A 15,041-nucleotide genomic window follows, 5' to 3' on the forward strand; every position below is an offset into this window, starting at 1 on the left:
TGGCAACAATCCTACCGTGTACGAGGCTTAAAATTCAAATGCTCCCTTCCAGCCCAGCCCTCTTAACTAGAAGGAAAAAACATGTGTTTATGGGTATAAGATTTACCCACAATCCCATGTTTTTCTCACACAATTAACCACTTGCCGCCCGCCATATAGCAGAATGACGGCAGCAAAGTGGTTGTGATATCCTGACTGGACGTCACATGACGTGATCAGGATAACACAGCCGGCGTGTGCCCGCAGCGATCGGAGGTGCTGTGCGTCTGTCTGACACACTGCAACTCTGATCGTGGTATGGAGCCTCTGACAGAGGCTTCTTACCACGTGATCAACCATGACCAATCACAGCTAATCATTGTGTGAACCAGGAAGTGCCGGTAGACGGCTTGCCTTGGTTCACGCTTACAGGGAGAGCCGATCGGCGTCTCTCCCTGTCAGAGGGGGGTCTGAAGTGATAATCAACACATTGATTATTCGCACAGCCCCCCATCAAAAGGTGCCCATCAGCTGCCAATCAGTGCCCAACACCTGCCAGCCTGTCCCAATAATAAACGCCTGTCAGTGCCCACAACAGTGCCCCATCAAAGTGCCAATCAGTGCCACTCAGTAATGCCTGTCAGTAGCTCATCAGTACTGCCTATCCAGTGCCACCTATCAGTGCCGCCTATCAGAGCCACCTATCAGTGCCCATCAGTTTTTTTTATTTAATTGTTGGTCTTTTTTCATTTATAGCGCAAAAATTTAAAACCGCAGAGGTGATCAAATACCACTAAAAGAAAGCTCTATTTGTGGGAAGAAAATGATAAAAATTTAGTTTGGGTACAGTGTTGCACGACTGCGCAATTGTCATTCAAAGTGCGACAGTGCTGAAAGCTAAAAATTGTCCTGGGCAGGAAGGGGGGAAAGTGCCTGGTATGGAAGTGGTTAAGAGGGAGAACCTGATTCTGTTGAAAAAGGTACTGTTATATTTAAGCTAAATCATATATTTATATGCTATATGTTATAACATAATAAATAATTATTGTATCACTTACTTATGGTAATTAACCCCTTGCCACCCAGGCCAATTTTGACACGTCTCTCCTACATGTAAAAATCATATTTTTTTGCAAGAAAATTACTCAGAATCCCCAAACATTATATATATTGTTTTAGCAGACACCCTAGGGAATAAAATGGTGGTCGTGGCAGCTTTTCATGTCAGACAGTATTTGCGCATCAATTTTTTTAAATGCATTTTTTGGGGGGACAAAAATGAATGAATAAAACAAACAAAAAAAAAAACCACTAACGTTAGCCTGATTTTTTTGTACAATGTGAAAGATGATGTTACGCCAAGTAAATAGATGCCTAAAATATCACACTTTAAAATTGCGCACATTTGTGGAATGGCGCCAAACTTTAGTACTTATAAATCTCCATAGGTGATGCTTTAATTTTTTTTTACAGGTTACATGTTTAAAGTTACAAAGGAGGTCTAATGCTAGAATTATTGCTCTCGCTCTAACGATCGTGGCATATGTAACCTGTGTGTATCTGGCTCTGATACTAGCCAGTGTCTCGCCAGCCATGGACTTCACCGCACATCCCTGCAGTATACAGTACACAGTTTATACCCCCATCCTTCTCATCGCGCCACACAGAAATGACCAGAAACTCACGTCTGCACCACAATCACAGGCTGGAAGCATCATCCAAGCATTGCTGATACTTACGGTTTAAGCCCACGTCATGGTATGTGAGTATTGCTGGGCGATTGCCTTTTGGGGTGCCCCGGATAACGACATGCAGCATGCCATAGGGCGTCTCAATGTCATGTTCCTACAAGAGAGAAAGAGTAAATTTATCGTCTCGAAATCTGGGGTAAAAATCCTCCCAGTGCTTCCACAACCTCCTCCAAGCGCCTCCAGACCCTCCATCCAAAGCTTACACACTCTATTCCCAGAGCCTCCACCATCAACATAGAGCCTTCACACCCTCTTCTCAGAGCTTCCACACTCACAACATGACACAGCACAGAAAAACTTGACATATGAAAACTGGAACACAGAACAGGTCAACCTGATATAGCATAACTGGGCACAGGAAACCTCAAATGTACAAAGGCCAACCTATTACAGGACAACTAGACACAAGAAAGGACAAGCTGACATGGGAAAGGACAAAAGAACAGGACAACCTGACAAGGGATAGGACAGGACAACTGGGCACAGGGAAGGAGAACATGGAAAAGACAGGTCTATCAGACAAAGGACAACTGCGTACCCCTCTGAGGAAGCCCTGCAATAGTGGCGCAATGTGTAAGGGGGCGGAGCCAGTGATGTCACAACATTCCATACCAAAAGTAAGGTTGTTTGTTCAGAGCACAGCCGCATGGACATACCCATTAAGGGGATAGTACATTTGTTTTTATTCTGTAGTGCACCAGATTTGTGCACAGCATAATGTGAGTGAAATTGTAATATTTAATGAAATTGGGATAAGTCAAGAAGCGCTATGATGGTCTTAATTGCTTTTTTGAGCACCTATTGAGGAGTACAAACAAGTGTGTTCTATGTATAAAAAAAAAGGAAAATTTACAGCACAGTGTGGAGAGGAGAAGAACAAAGAGAAGAAGTAGAGGTGCATGATCCCACCAGGAGATTGCAGAGTGAGAAAGACCAGGAGCTAATAAACCTATTTAAAGGGGAAGGAACAAGTTGACCTTTGATACTGTGGGTATAGAAAAGAATCACCCTCCTTTAAAATAATCACAGTTTGTTGCTTTGCAGCCTGACATGAAGACAGACACAATTTTTGCTTTATACAGCTATATTTGCAACTTATAACATCCAAGTGAAAGATATAACACCATGTCAGAAAAAAAAATAAAAATCATTGAGTTGGAAAAAGTATCAGCCCTCCTAAAAATGACTTGTAAACTCAATTAGGTGTAGCTATCACCTTCTCAATGGCACACAAAGCCATTTGACTTTCAACTGTGATAAGCTGTTGACATTTTTATTAGCTCAGCATGAAAAGAGCTTTCCTGAAGCATTTCAGTCCCTGGTAGTGCAACTGAAGCAAACAATCAACTATAGGTTAAAGTTGTGGGATAAAGTTGTGGACAGGCACAAGTTAGGAGATTGATATGAAAAAATTCAAAGGCTTTATCAATGCCTAGAAGCTCAGCGAAGTCTATTATTACGAAGTGGAAGGTATTTGGTACAACACAAACCCTCCCTGGATCAGGATGTCGCTCCAAACTGAATGAGAGAGCCAGGAGGAAACTGGTTAGAGATTCTACCAAGAGGCCTACAGCAACTCTGAAGTAATTGCAAGAAAAAGGTCACTCGTCAAGAAAGGCCACATGCAGTCACGACTGAGCTTTGCAAAAGTGTACCTTGAAGATTCTGAGGCCACATGGAAAAAGGTGTTACGGTTCAATGAGACTAACATTTAATTATTTGGCCTCAACATACACATATATATATATATATATATATATATATACATACACACACACACATATACATGAACACACATACATATATATGCCAGCCCAAGCATATGACTTTCTTTACTTCGCTGCTATGAGCTCTAGCCCCAGATCTTTTGTAGGCTTAGCCCCTGGACAGGACCACCAGACACAAGAAAGGACAACCTAACAAGGGATAGGGCAGGAGAACTGGAAAAAGACAGGACAATCAGACAAAGGACAACTGCCTATAAGACAAGAGATTCGGACAAAGGACAGGACAAAGTGATACAGGACAGGACAACCAGACAGAAGACTGAACAGCTTCATACAGGACAGGAGGACCAGACATGGTACAATCACATAGGACAACACAGATGGGAAGCTGGTGTATAATGAGTCCCCATTCTGAACAGCAGAGACAAGATAGGGATGGGCAGGACTTTTTTTTTCTCAGAGAATAGGTGCGAGTACTCCCCCTTTCTGAGTCATCCCTTATCTCCGCCCCCTACCAACCTCTGAGCACTTTCCCTTGGTTCCACCCTTTACCTGGAGAATACAGAAATGTATCATTATATGGTGCTAAATAGCATGGAATTGGCTAATGAAAGACAGTAAAATAGGTCTCCTGCAGCCAGAAACAACAGACCCCCCCCCCAGCAACAATAGATCCACACAGCAACATTAGATGTCTCCAGTAACGATAGATAGATAGATAGATAGATAGATAGATAGATAGATAGATAGATAGATACCCCCCCCGGCAACTATAGATCCCCTCAGCAACATTAAATCTCCCCAACAATAGATCCCTCCACAAGAAAATAGATATACCAGTATCTAGCATCAATAGACTCTCCAGTAGCTAGCAACAATAGATCCCTCCCTTAACAGTAAATCTCTCCCATCAACAATTCACCCCCCCAGAAATATTAGCTCCCCCCCACCAGCAGAAATAGAGCTCCCCAACAACAATAAATCCCCCAGTGAAAATAGAGCCCCTCAGCAGCGAGCATCAATAGACTCTCCAGCACACCCCAGCACCCCTTGGCATATACATTCAGTGCTGGGGGTGCTGGAACTGTGTTCCCCCGCGTTCCTACTGAAAAACCCAACCCGGGGATCGGGGTGGGGTTGGATATTATAATGCAGGTAATGTCCACCTAATAACAGAGATGATAAGACTATGAAGAGGATTTCCACGTTGGAGATGATGGCAGACTGCAGATTATAATGCAGAGCAACATCTACATTCTGAGACGGCCGAGATTAGAGCGCATATGTATACCGGAGGATGGATGGGCCAAATACAGCATATACTAGCGGCAGGGTACATACAATGCTCATGACATATACCGGCAGGGTATATTTTACCAACAGGACCGATATTACTGGCAGGGTAGAGATTACCGGCAGGACCTATATTAATCGGCAGGACATATACTACCAGCAGAACACATATGGAGATTAGAATTTGCATGGTTAATCTGCGATATTTCTGCAGTCAGTGTACAGTATGTGGAGATCAGAATACAAGCACAGCTGACATACAAATGTGAAGTGAAGGACAGGCTGTATACTGGACAGCAGAGATATTGATGACACAGCAGACATTACACAGCAGAATTGGGGGGTGGAACGCTGGATAATATAAGTCAGATATAGGTCACACATACAGACGCAGAGCATCCTACCATGTGCCCAGCACAGAGACGCAGAGCATCCCACCATGTGCCCAGCACAGAGACGCAGAGCATCCCACCATGTGCCCAGCACAGAGACGCAGAGCATCCCACCATGTGCCCAGCACAGAGACGCAGAGCATCCCACCATGTGCCCAGCACAGAGACGCAGAGCATCCCACCATGTGCCCAGCACAGAGACGCAGAGCATCCCACCATGTGCCCAGCACAGAGACGCAGAGCATCCCACCATGTGCCCAGCACAGAGACGCAGAGCATCCCACCATGTGCCCAGCACAGAGATGCAGAGCATCCCACCATGTGCCCAGCACAGAGACGCAGAGCATTCCACCATGCATTTAGTACAGAGATGCAGAGCATCCCACCATGTGTTCAGCATGGAGATGCAGAACATCCTGCCATGTGTACAGCCTAGAGATGCAGACCATCTCAAAATGTGTCTAGCACAGAAGTGCAGAGTATCCCGATATGTGTTTAGCACAGGGACGCAGAGCATTCTTACGTGTGTTTAGTACAGAGATGCAGAGGGTTCCTACATGCAATTAGTACAAAGGCACAAGCATCCTGATCTGGGTGCTGAGCTCCACACACTCTTGTCCCTGTGTCTGTGCTGTGACATTGGCAGCGGTTTGTGACCTTGAAGCTGGGACATCTGGAGGAATCCAGCAAAAGGATCCCCCCTCCCCACACAGAAGAAAATGTGCCCCCCTCCCCTTTAATATTGAGACCCCCCCCCCCCCAATCACTCACCCCATCCCAGCACTCCGGCATGTCTGACACTGGGCAGACCACAGATAAGGTATATAGAGATGGATTTAGACAGAGGCTGCTCAGCTGTGCAGTGCTTTATACAGCCTCTCCTCCTATATCCCCCCTCCCTCCTTTTACTGCAGAGACAGCAGCTGGCTGATTGGGCGACACACACACCCTCCCACCCACACACACTCATCTTCATGCAAACCCTGAACACCAGGGACCCCCTGACAGCGCTGTACATAATACACACACATCGCTCTGTGTAATATACAGCCACCTTGTGGGACCAGTCAGACAGGCAAATGGGTAAATACTCTATATCCATATACGTGATTTACATATATAAAGAATGGGAGGGGGGAGAGATGACATGGTGGATCCCTGACACAGCACCAGAGACTATAATATATATAAATATATATTTGACCCATAGAGAGGAGAACGGACTCCTCTTTCACCTTCACCTCGCTTATATTCTTATTAATCCATTGTACCAACAACCTATACCTCAGAAGGTTTTGGCACCGACGGTTTTCAGTGTATGTGATAGTGACACAAATTTACCACATGTGAAAATTAAATACTAAAATAATTACTAATTGTGAGCCCAACTTCACCCCTAACCTTCAGTTTATCACTCAGAGCCGAAATAATCTTTCCTCTGATGATGGTGGTATTTTGCCAATACACCAAATACACCAGCATGGGACAACCAGACACAGGACGGGACAACTCGACACAGGACGGGGCAACCCGACACAGGACGGGACAACCCGACACAGGACGGGGCAACCCGACACAGGACGGGACAACCCGACACAGGACGGGACAACCCGACACAGGACGGGGCAACCCGGCACAGGACGGGGCAACCCGACATAGGACGGGACAACCCGACACAGGACGGGACAACCCGACACAGGACGGGGCAACCAGACACAGGACAACCAGATACAGAATGGGACAACCAGACACAGGACGGGACAACCAGACACAGGACAGGACAACCAGACACAGGACGGGACAACCAGACACAGGACGGGACAACCAGACACAGGACGGGACAACCAGACACAGGACGGGACAACCAGACACAGGACGGGACAACCAGACACAGGACGGGGCAACCAGACACAGGACGGGGCAACCAGACACAGGACAACCAGATACAGAATGGGACAACCAGACACAGGACGGGACAACCAGACACAGGACGGGACAACCAGACACAGGACGGGACAACCAGACACAGGACGGGACAACTAGACACAGGACGGGACAACCAGACACAGGACGGGACAACCAGACACAGGACGGGACAACCAGACACAGGACAACCAGATACAGAATGGGACAACCAGACACAGGACAGGACAACCAGACACAGGACGGGACAACCAGACACAGGACGGACAACCAGACACAGGACGGGACAACCAGACACAGGACGGGACAACCAGACACAGGACGGGACAACCAGACACAGGACGGGACAACCAGACACAGGACGGGACAACCAGACACAGGACAGAACAACCAGACACAGGACAGGACAACCAGACACAGGACAGGACAACCAGACACAGGACAGAACAACCAGACACAGGACAGGACAACCAAACAGGACAGAACAACCAGACACAGGACGGGGCAACCAGACACAGGACAACCAGATGCAGAATGGGACAACCAGACACAGGACAGAACAACCAGACACAGGACAGGACAACCAGATACAGGATTGGACAACCAGACACAGGACAGGACAACCAGACACAAGGCAAGATACAATTTGCCGAAAAGAAAGAACAACCTGACAGAAAACAGCTTGACATAAGACAGGACAGGATGACACAGAGAAGGACAATGTGACACAGCACAGAACAACTTTACATAGGACCACACAACCTGACAGAGGAGAGGATAATATGATGCAGAACAAGACAACATGACACAGCATGGGATAACCTGACACAGAACAGGACAACCAAAAACAAGGCAGGATGTAGGATAAATTGACAGAGGACATAACAACTTGACACAAGACAGAACAATGTGATGCAGGACAGGCTGGCATACAGGACAGAAAAACATACACAGGACAGTGAAACATGACACGGGACAACACTATACAGGACAGGACAACATGACACAGGACAAAACAACTTGACGCAACAGGAAAACATGTGAAAGGACAAACTGGCACAAAACAGGACAATGTGACACAAACCAGACAATGTGGCACAGGACAAAGCAACAGACAACGTGACACAGGACAGGACAACATGACACAGGACAAGACAACTGTCACAGGATGAGACAACCTGACATAGGACAGTACAAGGTGTTGTAGTACAGTACAACCTGTTACAGGTCAAGACAACATAAGGAATGGAACAACAAGACACAAGAAAAGGATAATGTAACACAGGGCAGGTCAATTTGATACAGGATAGGAAAACATCACACAGGACAAGACAACCTGACACAGGACAGGACACCAAAACAAAGGATGGGAGAACCTGACGCAGGACAGAACAACCAGAAAAGACCACAAAACAAGTACAGGACAGGATTGTTGCAGGACAGTACAACCTTAGACAGGACGTTATACAGGACCAGACAACCTGACACAGGATGGGAAAACAAGCCACAGTAGAGGACAATACAGCAAAACATATCATAAGACAGGACAGCCTGACACAGGAAACAACAATGTAACACAATACAGGACAATGTTATACAGCATAGGACAGCCTGATACAGGAGAGGACAATGTTATACAGCATAGGACAACCTGATACAGGAGAGGACAATGTTATACAGCATAGGACAGCCTGATACAGGAGAGGACAATGTTATACAGCATAGGACAACCTGATACAGGAGAGGACAATGTTACACAGCATAGGACAGCCTGATACAGGAGAGGACAATGTTACACAGCATAGGACAGCCTGATACAGGAGAGGACAATGTTATACAGGAGCAGACAGCCCAACACAGGATGAGGCAACATGACCTAGGACCAGACAATGTGACACAATCCAGAACTTTGTGACACAATCCAGGACAGGATGACAGAGAAGAGGACAAGGGAACACAATACAGGACACTGCGACACAGGATGAGATACGGTGATGCAGGACAGGACAACTACACATGTTGGGACAATAAAACACAAGATAGAACCATGTTATACAGAACCAGACAACCTGACACAGGACAGGACAATCTGACACAGGAAAGAACAATGAAACACAATACAGGACAACCTGATACAGAATGAAACAATGGACAGGACAGGACAACCTGACAGAGGATGAGATAATGTAACACAATTCAGGACAATGTGACAACTGGACAAGACAACCTGAAACAGGAGATGACAACATAATACAATGCAGGACAATGTGACACAGGATGAGACAAGGTGGTGCATAAACAGGACAACACTATACAGAACCAGACAACATGACACAAGATGGGACAATTTGACACATAAAGAACAATGTAACATACCGGTAAAATAGGGCAATGTGATACCGGATGTAACAACATGACACAGGACAAGACAATGTAACACAGTATAGGACAACCTGACACAGGATGGGACAACGTTATACAGAACCAGACATTCTGACACAGGACAGGACAACATAACACTGGATTAGACAATCTAACACAATGCAGGTCAATGTGACACAAGACGGGACAATCTGACACAAGAATAATGTAACACAATACAGGACAACCTGACACAGGTTGGGACAAGAAGATACAGGACAGGACAACTGGACACAGGATGGGACAATGTGAGCAGTATGGTTCCAGGGGACAACAGTTCTGAGTATGTAGTGACAGAGTGTATGGGGGAAGGGGAAAAGGTATAAAATTATTTTTTTATACACCATTCAGCAGAAGACAATTGGCAACCAATAAGATATCCTGACATAATCTATATACAGAGGAAAACTCACCTTCCAGTCAGTGTCAGTGGATGCAGAAAGGAAAGTATCAGCTGATTCCTGAAACCACAACAAATTGTGTTTATTACTACTGATCTCACTGAAAGGCTCTGCAGACTATCACTCCTAATCTTTCGCAGAGTATAACCCCTAATACTAAACTCCTGGGTAAAGAAATGTTCCCTACAATGCAATATTGATTATTAAACATCATGACTTGTAGTAGACAACTCTATAAAGTATTACTCTGAATACTACAAGTCAGTATAGTAATGCTCCTAATATCATATGACTAGAGAATCACTCCTAATACTACACAACTCTGTAGTATATTACTCCTAACTCTACATAACTCTGTAGAGTATTACTCCTAAACCCACACACCTCTATAGGGTATTACTATTAACGCTGCATGTCTAGTCTGTATAGTATTACTCCTAATGCCGTGTATACACGGTCAGACTTTTCGACCGGACGCCGACGGACCAAATCCGGCGAACAATCCGATCGTGTGTGGGCTTCCCTGGACTTTCAGTGGACTTTTCCAGCCGCAAATCTGACGGACTTTAGATTTGAAACATGCTTCAAATCTTTACGTCGTAACTCCGCCGGACCCAGAAATCCGCTCATCTGTATGCTAGTCCGACGGACAAAAACCCACGCTAGGGCAGCTATTGGCTACGCGCTATCAACTTCCTTATTTTAGTCCGGTGTACGTCATCACGTACGAATCCGTCCGACTTTGGTGTGATCGTGTGTAGGCAAGTCCAGTCGTTAGAAAGTCCGTTGAAAGTCCGCCAAAAGTAAGTCGAAAGTTTGTCGGACGGGCTGTCGGACTTTTGTAGCTGAAAAGTCCGACCGTGTGTATGCGGCATTATACTACATATCAGTAGGGTATTACTCCCAATCCTCACACATCTGTAGAGCATTAATCCTAATCCTGCCTGACTCTGTAAAGCACATGTGTCAAACACAAGGCCCATGGGCCAAATCCGGCCTGCCAGGCCATGTCATGTGGCCCTAGCACCTCTCCTGCAGCTGCCACACGCCCCTCTTCTCTGTCCCCACCTTGTCTCAGCAGTTGGCAGCAGAGAGAAGGACGGAACTTCTCCGCCAGATCCTGCGGTTCTCCATGCAGCCACGGAGAAGTGGCTCTGTGACCACCCCGTCTTAGCAGTCGGTAGCAGAGGGGGCGACAGACAGAACTCTGTACAGCTGCAGCATCCCCTCGTCCCTGCCTCCCCTGGTCTCAGCATTCAGCAGACTCTGCCAGCTGACTCCAGCCCTCTTCTGGTCCTCCTCCAGACCCTGCACTTTCTGCTCCCATCTCCACCCAGCTCCTTTCCGACAGCAGGACATGGAAGGGGGGCGGGGGGACTCTTGGGGGTGCACTGTGATGTGAGGGAGGATGGGGGTGCTCTTGACTTCTGACGGTGGGGGCCTTGACATCTGATGTAAGGTGGAGGGGACGGGTACTCTGGAAATCTAGTCTTACAGATAAAACTGGCCCTTTGAGGGTAACCATAATGCTGATGCGGCCCATAATGAAATGAAGTATGACACCCCTCTGCAGTATCACTCCTAATCCAGCATGACTTTGTACGGTATTACTGCTAATCCTGCATCACTCTGTAGAGTATCACTCCTAATCCTACACAGATTTATAAAATATTACTATAATAGTACATGACTTTGTACAGTATCACTCCTAATCTTACATGACTCAGCAGAGTATCACTCCTAATCTTACATGACTCAGCAGAGTATCACTCCTAATCCTACACAGATTTGTAAAATATTACTCTAATACTACAGGACTCGTCTTTCATTAATACTACAAATGATGTTTTACAATCTATTGCTGGAATACACATTCTTATGAAAATATTTTGTTATCAGATATACAATACTTAATATTAATAATGACACCTTCTCAGTGTATATACCAGAGGAAATGTTTTTTCTTTTTAAAATGGAGGGAATGAAGACATTTCTTGTACTGCCTGTGATTTTAGTAAGTTAGGTAAGTAAGGGTAGAAGGAAGGTAGATCTGTAGGTGGGTGTAGGTAAGTGAGGTGCAGAGAAGGGAGATTTGCAGATGGGTGCATGTAAGTGAGGGAGAAGGGAATGTAGATTTGCAGGTGAGTGTAGTTAAGGGAGAGTGCAGGGAAGGGAGATATGCAGGTGGATGTAGGTAAGTGATGGTTAATGGAAATCTGTATGTGGGTGTAGGTAGGGGGTTAAGGAAAGTGAGATCTGCATGAGGCTGTAGGTAGTGAGGGTGTAGGGAGAGGGTAGGTACAGGTGGGAATCGGTAAGTGAGGGTGCAGAGAGGAAACATGCTGGTGGGTGTAGATAAGTGAGGATTCAGGGAGAGGAGAGGTTTGGGTGGGAGTAGGTAAGTGAGGGTGCAGGGAGAGGAGAGGTGTGGGTGGGAGTAGGTAAGTGAGGGTGCAGGGAGAGGAGAGGTGTGGGTGGGAGTAGGTAAGTGAGGGTGCAGGGAGAGGAGAGGTGTGGGTGGGGGTAGGTAAGTGAGGGTGTAGGGAGAAGAGAGGTGCAGGTAATAGTAGCTAAGTGAGGGTGCAGGGAGAGGATACATGCTGGTGGGTGTAAGTGAGGGTTCAGGGAAAGGATAGGTGCTGGTGGGTGTAGGTAAGTGAGGGTTCAGGGAAAGGATAGGTGCTGGTGGGTGTAGGTAAGTGGGAAAGCAGGTAGAAGATAGGTGCTAGTGGGTGTAGGGTAAGTGAGAAAGCAAAGAGAGAGAGGATAGGTGTAGGTGGATGAAGGTAAGCGGGGGTTCAGGGAGAGGACTGGTGCTGGGGGATGTCCGTGGTGTTGCAGGAACACAGCCTTGATGACACTCACCATCTCTGTGTCTTGCCCTCTCAGAAGGGGTTTCTCTTCAGGGAAGCGCAGCTCACTCATTCCCGTAATACTGAGCTCCGGCAGCAGCAAACCTGCAGATTAACACAGAAGAATTTACCAGGACAGCAACCTGCAGACAATATCTGCCCCGCTATTCAACCTGCAGACAATATCTGCCCCGCTATTCAACCTGCAGACAATATCTGCCCCGCTATTCAACCTGCAGACAATATCTGCCCCGCTATTCAACCTGCAGACAATATCTGCCCCACTACTCAACCTGCAGACAATATCTGCCCCACTACTCAACCTGCAGACAATATCTGCTCCACTGCTCAACCTGCAGACAATATGGGGATATAGAAATAGTGTCTCGGTATAGAAAATCTGAGTTTTGATAAGGGGTCTCGGTGTAGACAGTTGGGGTATTGATGTGGGGTCTCAATATAGACAGTCCAGGTACTGATGGGGTGTCTCGGTATAGACAGCAAGGATATTGAGGAGAAGTCTCAGTACAGACAGTCAGGGTATTGAGGTGTCCCGGTGTAGACTGGGTATTGATGAGGTGTCTTGGTATAGACAGTCAAGGTATTGATGAGGTATCTTGATAAAGACAGTCAGGTTAGTAATTAGGGGTATTGATGAGGTGTCTTGGTATAGACAGTTTGGGTATTGATGAGGTGTGTTGGTATAGACAGTTAGGGTATTGATGAGGTGTCTTTGTGTAGACAGTCAAGGTATTGATGAGGTATCTTGGTAATGACAGTCAGGTTAGTAATTAGCGGTATTGATGAGGGGTCTTGGATAGAGACAGCCAGGATAATGATGAGATGTCTCGATATAGACAGTGGAGTAGTGATGAGGGGTCTCATTGGAGACAGTCAGGGTATTGATGAGGGGTCTCAGTATAGACAGTTGGGATATTGATGAGGGGGTCTCAGTCGGGATATTGATGAGGGGTCTCGGATAGAGACAGTCAGGGTATTGATGAGGTGCCTCGGTCAGTATAGACAGTGGGGGCATTGATGAGGGATCTTTGTATAGACAGTCGAGATATTGATGAGGGGTCTCAGTACAGACAGTTGGGATGTTGATGAGGTGTCTCAATATAGACAGTTGGGATATTAATGAAGGGTCTCATACAGAAACAGTCAGGCCATTGATGAGGGGTCTTGGTATAGATAGTCAGGGTATTGATGAGGGGCCTTAGTATAGACAGTCAGGGCATTGATGAGGTGTCTCGGATAGAGACAGTCAGTCTCCGATGTTTGCTGACTCACCCTGGTGTCACAGTGAGGTGCGATCAGTTACGTAGTTCCTGATTGGAAACTGTGAACTTCCAGCTGCTGAATCTTCTCCTGAGAAACCTCAATATAATCCTCTATATACCCCTTATCTGTATATAAACCTCATCCCCCTTCTATATACCCTTCATCTCTATATAACCATCAGCCCCCCTCTATATATCCCTCATCTCTATATAACCATCAGCCCCCCCCCCCCACTATATACCCCTCATCTCTATATACCCCCATCTCCAAATACCTCCCAGTCCCCTATATACCCCACACCCCCTCTGTATACCCTATAGCCTCCCCTCTATATACACACCTCATCTCTATATTTCTCAGTCCCCCTCTATACACCCCACTTTCTCTATATACCCGTCATCCTCTTCCCAAATTGCTCCTCATCTACCCCCTTTCACACACCCCCCTCAATATATCCCTCACCCACTTCTCTATATACCCTTCACCCGCCCCCATGCATCTTTTATCCCTGAAAAGACCCCCAATCCTACAATTTATCTTTTATTCCTGCATATACCCCTCCTCCCTCCCTCTTCTATACTGTATACCTTTCATCTCGTAGTATTCCCTTCAATACACTCCTCAATATATCATTCACCTCTCCTCCTCTATATACCCCTCTCCCCAATATACACTGCATCCACCTCCTTTATATATCCCTCACCCCCTCTCCTCTGTATATCCTTCATCCCCAAATTATCCTCCTAATCCCTCAATTTATCTTCATCCAACCCTATATATATATATATATATATATATATATATATATATATATACATATACACACACACATATATATATATATATATATATATACACATACACACACACACACACATACACAAACACCCCTCACCTTCTCCCCAATATACACCTCATCCGCTTCCTTTATATACTCCCTCAATATTGCTCACCCTCTCCTCTATATAGCTCTTATTCCCAGTATATCCTTCTTTATACCCCTTGCCCCCCTCTTCTA

General features: G+C 46.0%; 1 protein-coding gene across 8 annotated transcripts in view; it reads right to left on the reverse strand.

Moving 5' to 3' along the window:
* Window positions 1–15,041, reverse strand: part of NDRG4 (NDRG family member 4) — a 71,478-nt gene that overhangs the window by 22,310 nt on the left and 34,127 nt on the right. For 6 of the 8 annotated variants that reach the window (XM_073605624.1, XM_073605622.1, XM_073605619.1 and 3 more), the window contains exons 2-4: window positions 12,753–12,844; window positions 9,900–9,947; window positions 1,719–1,824 (exon numbers count right to left, since the gene is read on the reverse strand). In XM_073605624.1, the coding sequence (XP_073461725.1) occupies window positions 1,719–1,824; window positions 9,900–9,947; window positions 12,753–12,812 (214 nt within the window). In that variant the 5' untranslated portion in view covers window positions 12,813–12,844. Of the gene's footprint in view, window positions 1–1,718; window positions 1,825–5,913; window positions 6,070–9,899; window positions 9,948–12,752; window positions 12,845–15,041 lie in introns of those variants that run through there. The other 2 variants (XM_073605626.1, XM_073605625.1) reach the window with 1 other exon arrangement.

Source organism: Aquarana catesbeiana, linkage group LG11 (assembly GCF_042186555.1).
Source record: "Aquarana catesbeiana isolate 2022-GZ linkage group LG11, ASM4218655v1, whole genome shotgun sequence".
NCBI lineage: Eukaryota > Metazoa > Chordata > Amphibia > Anura > Ranidae > Aquarana > Aquarana catesbeiana.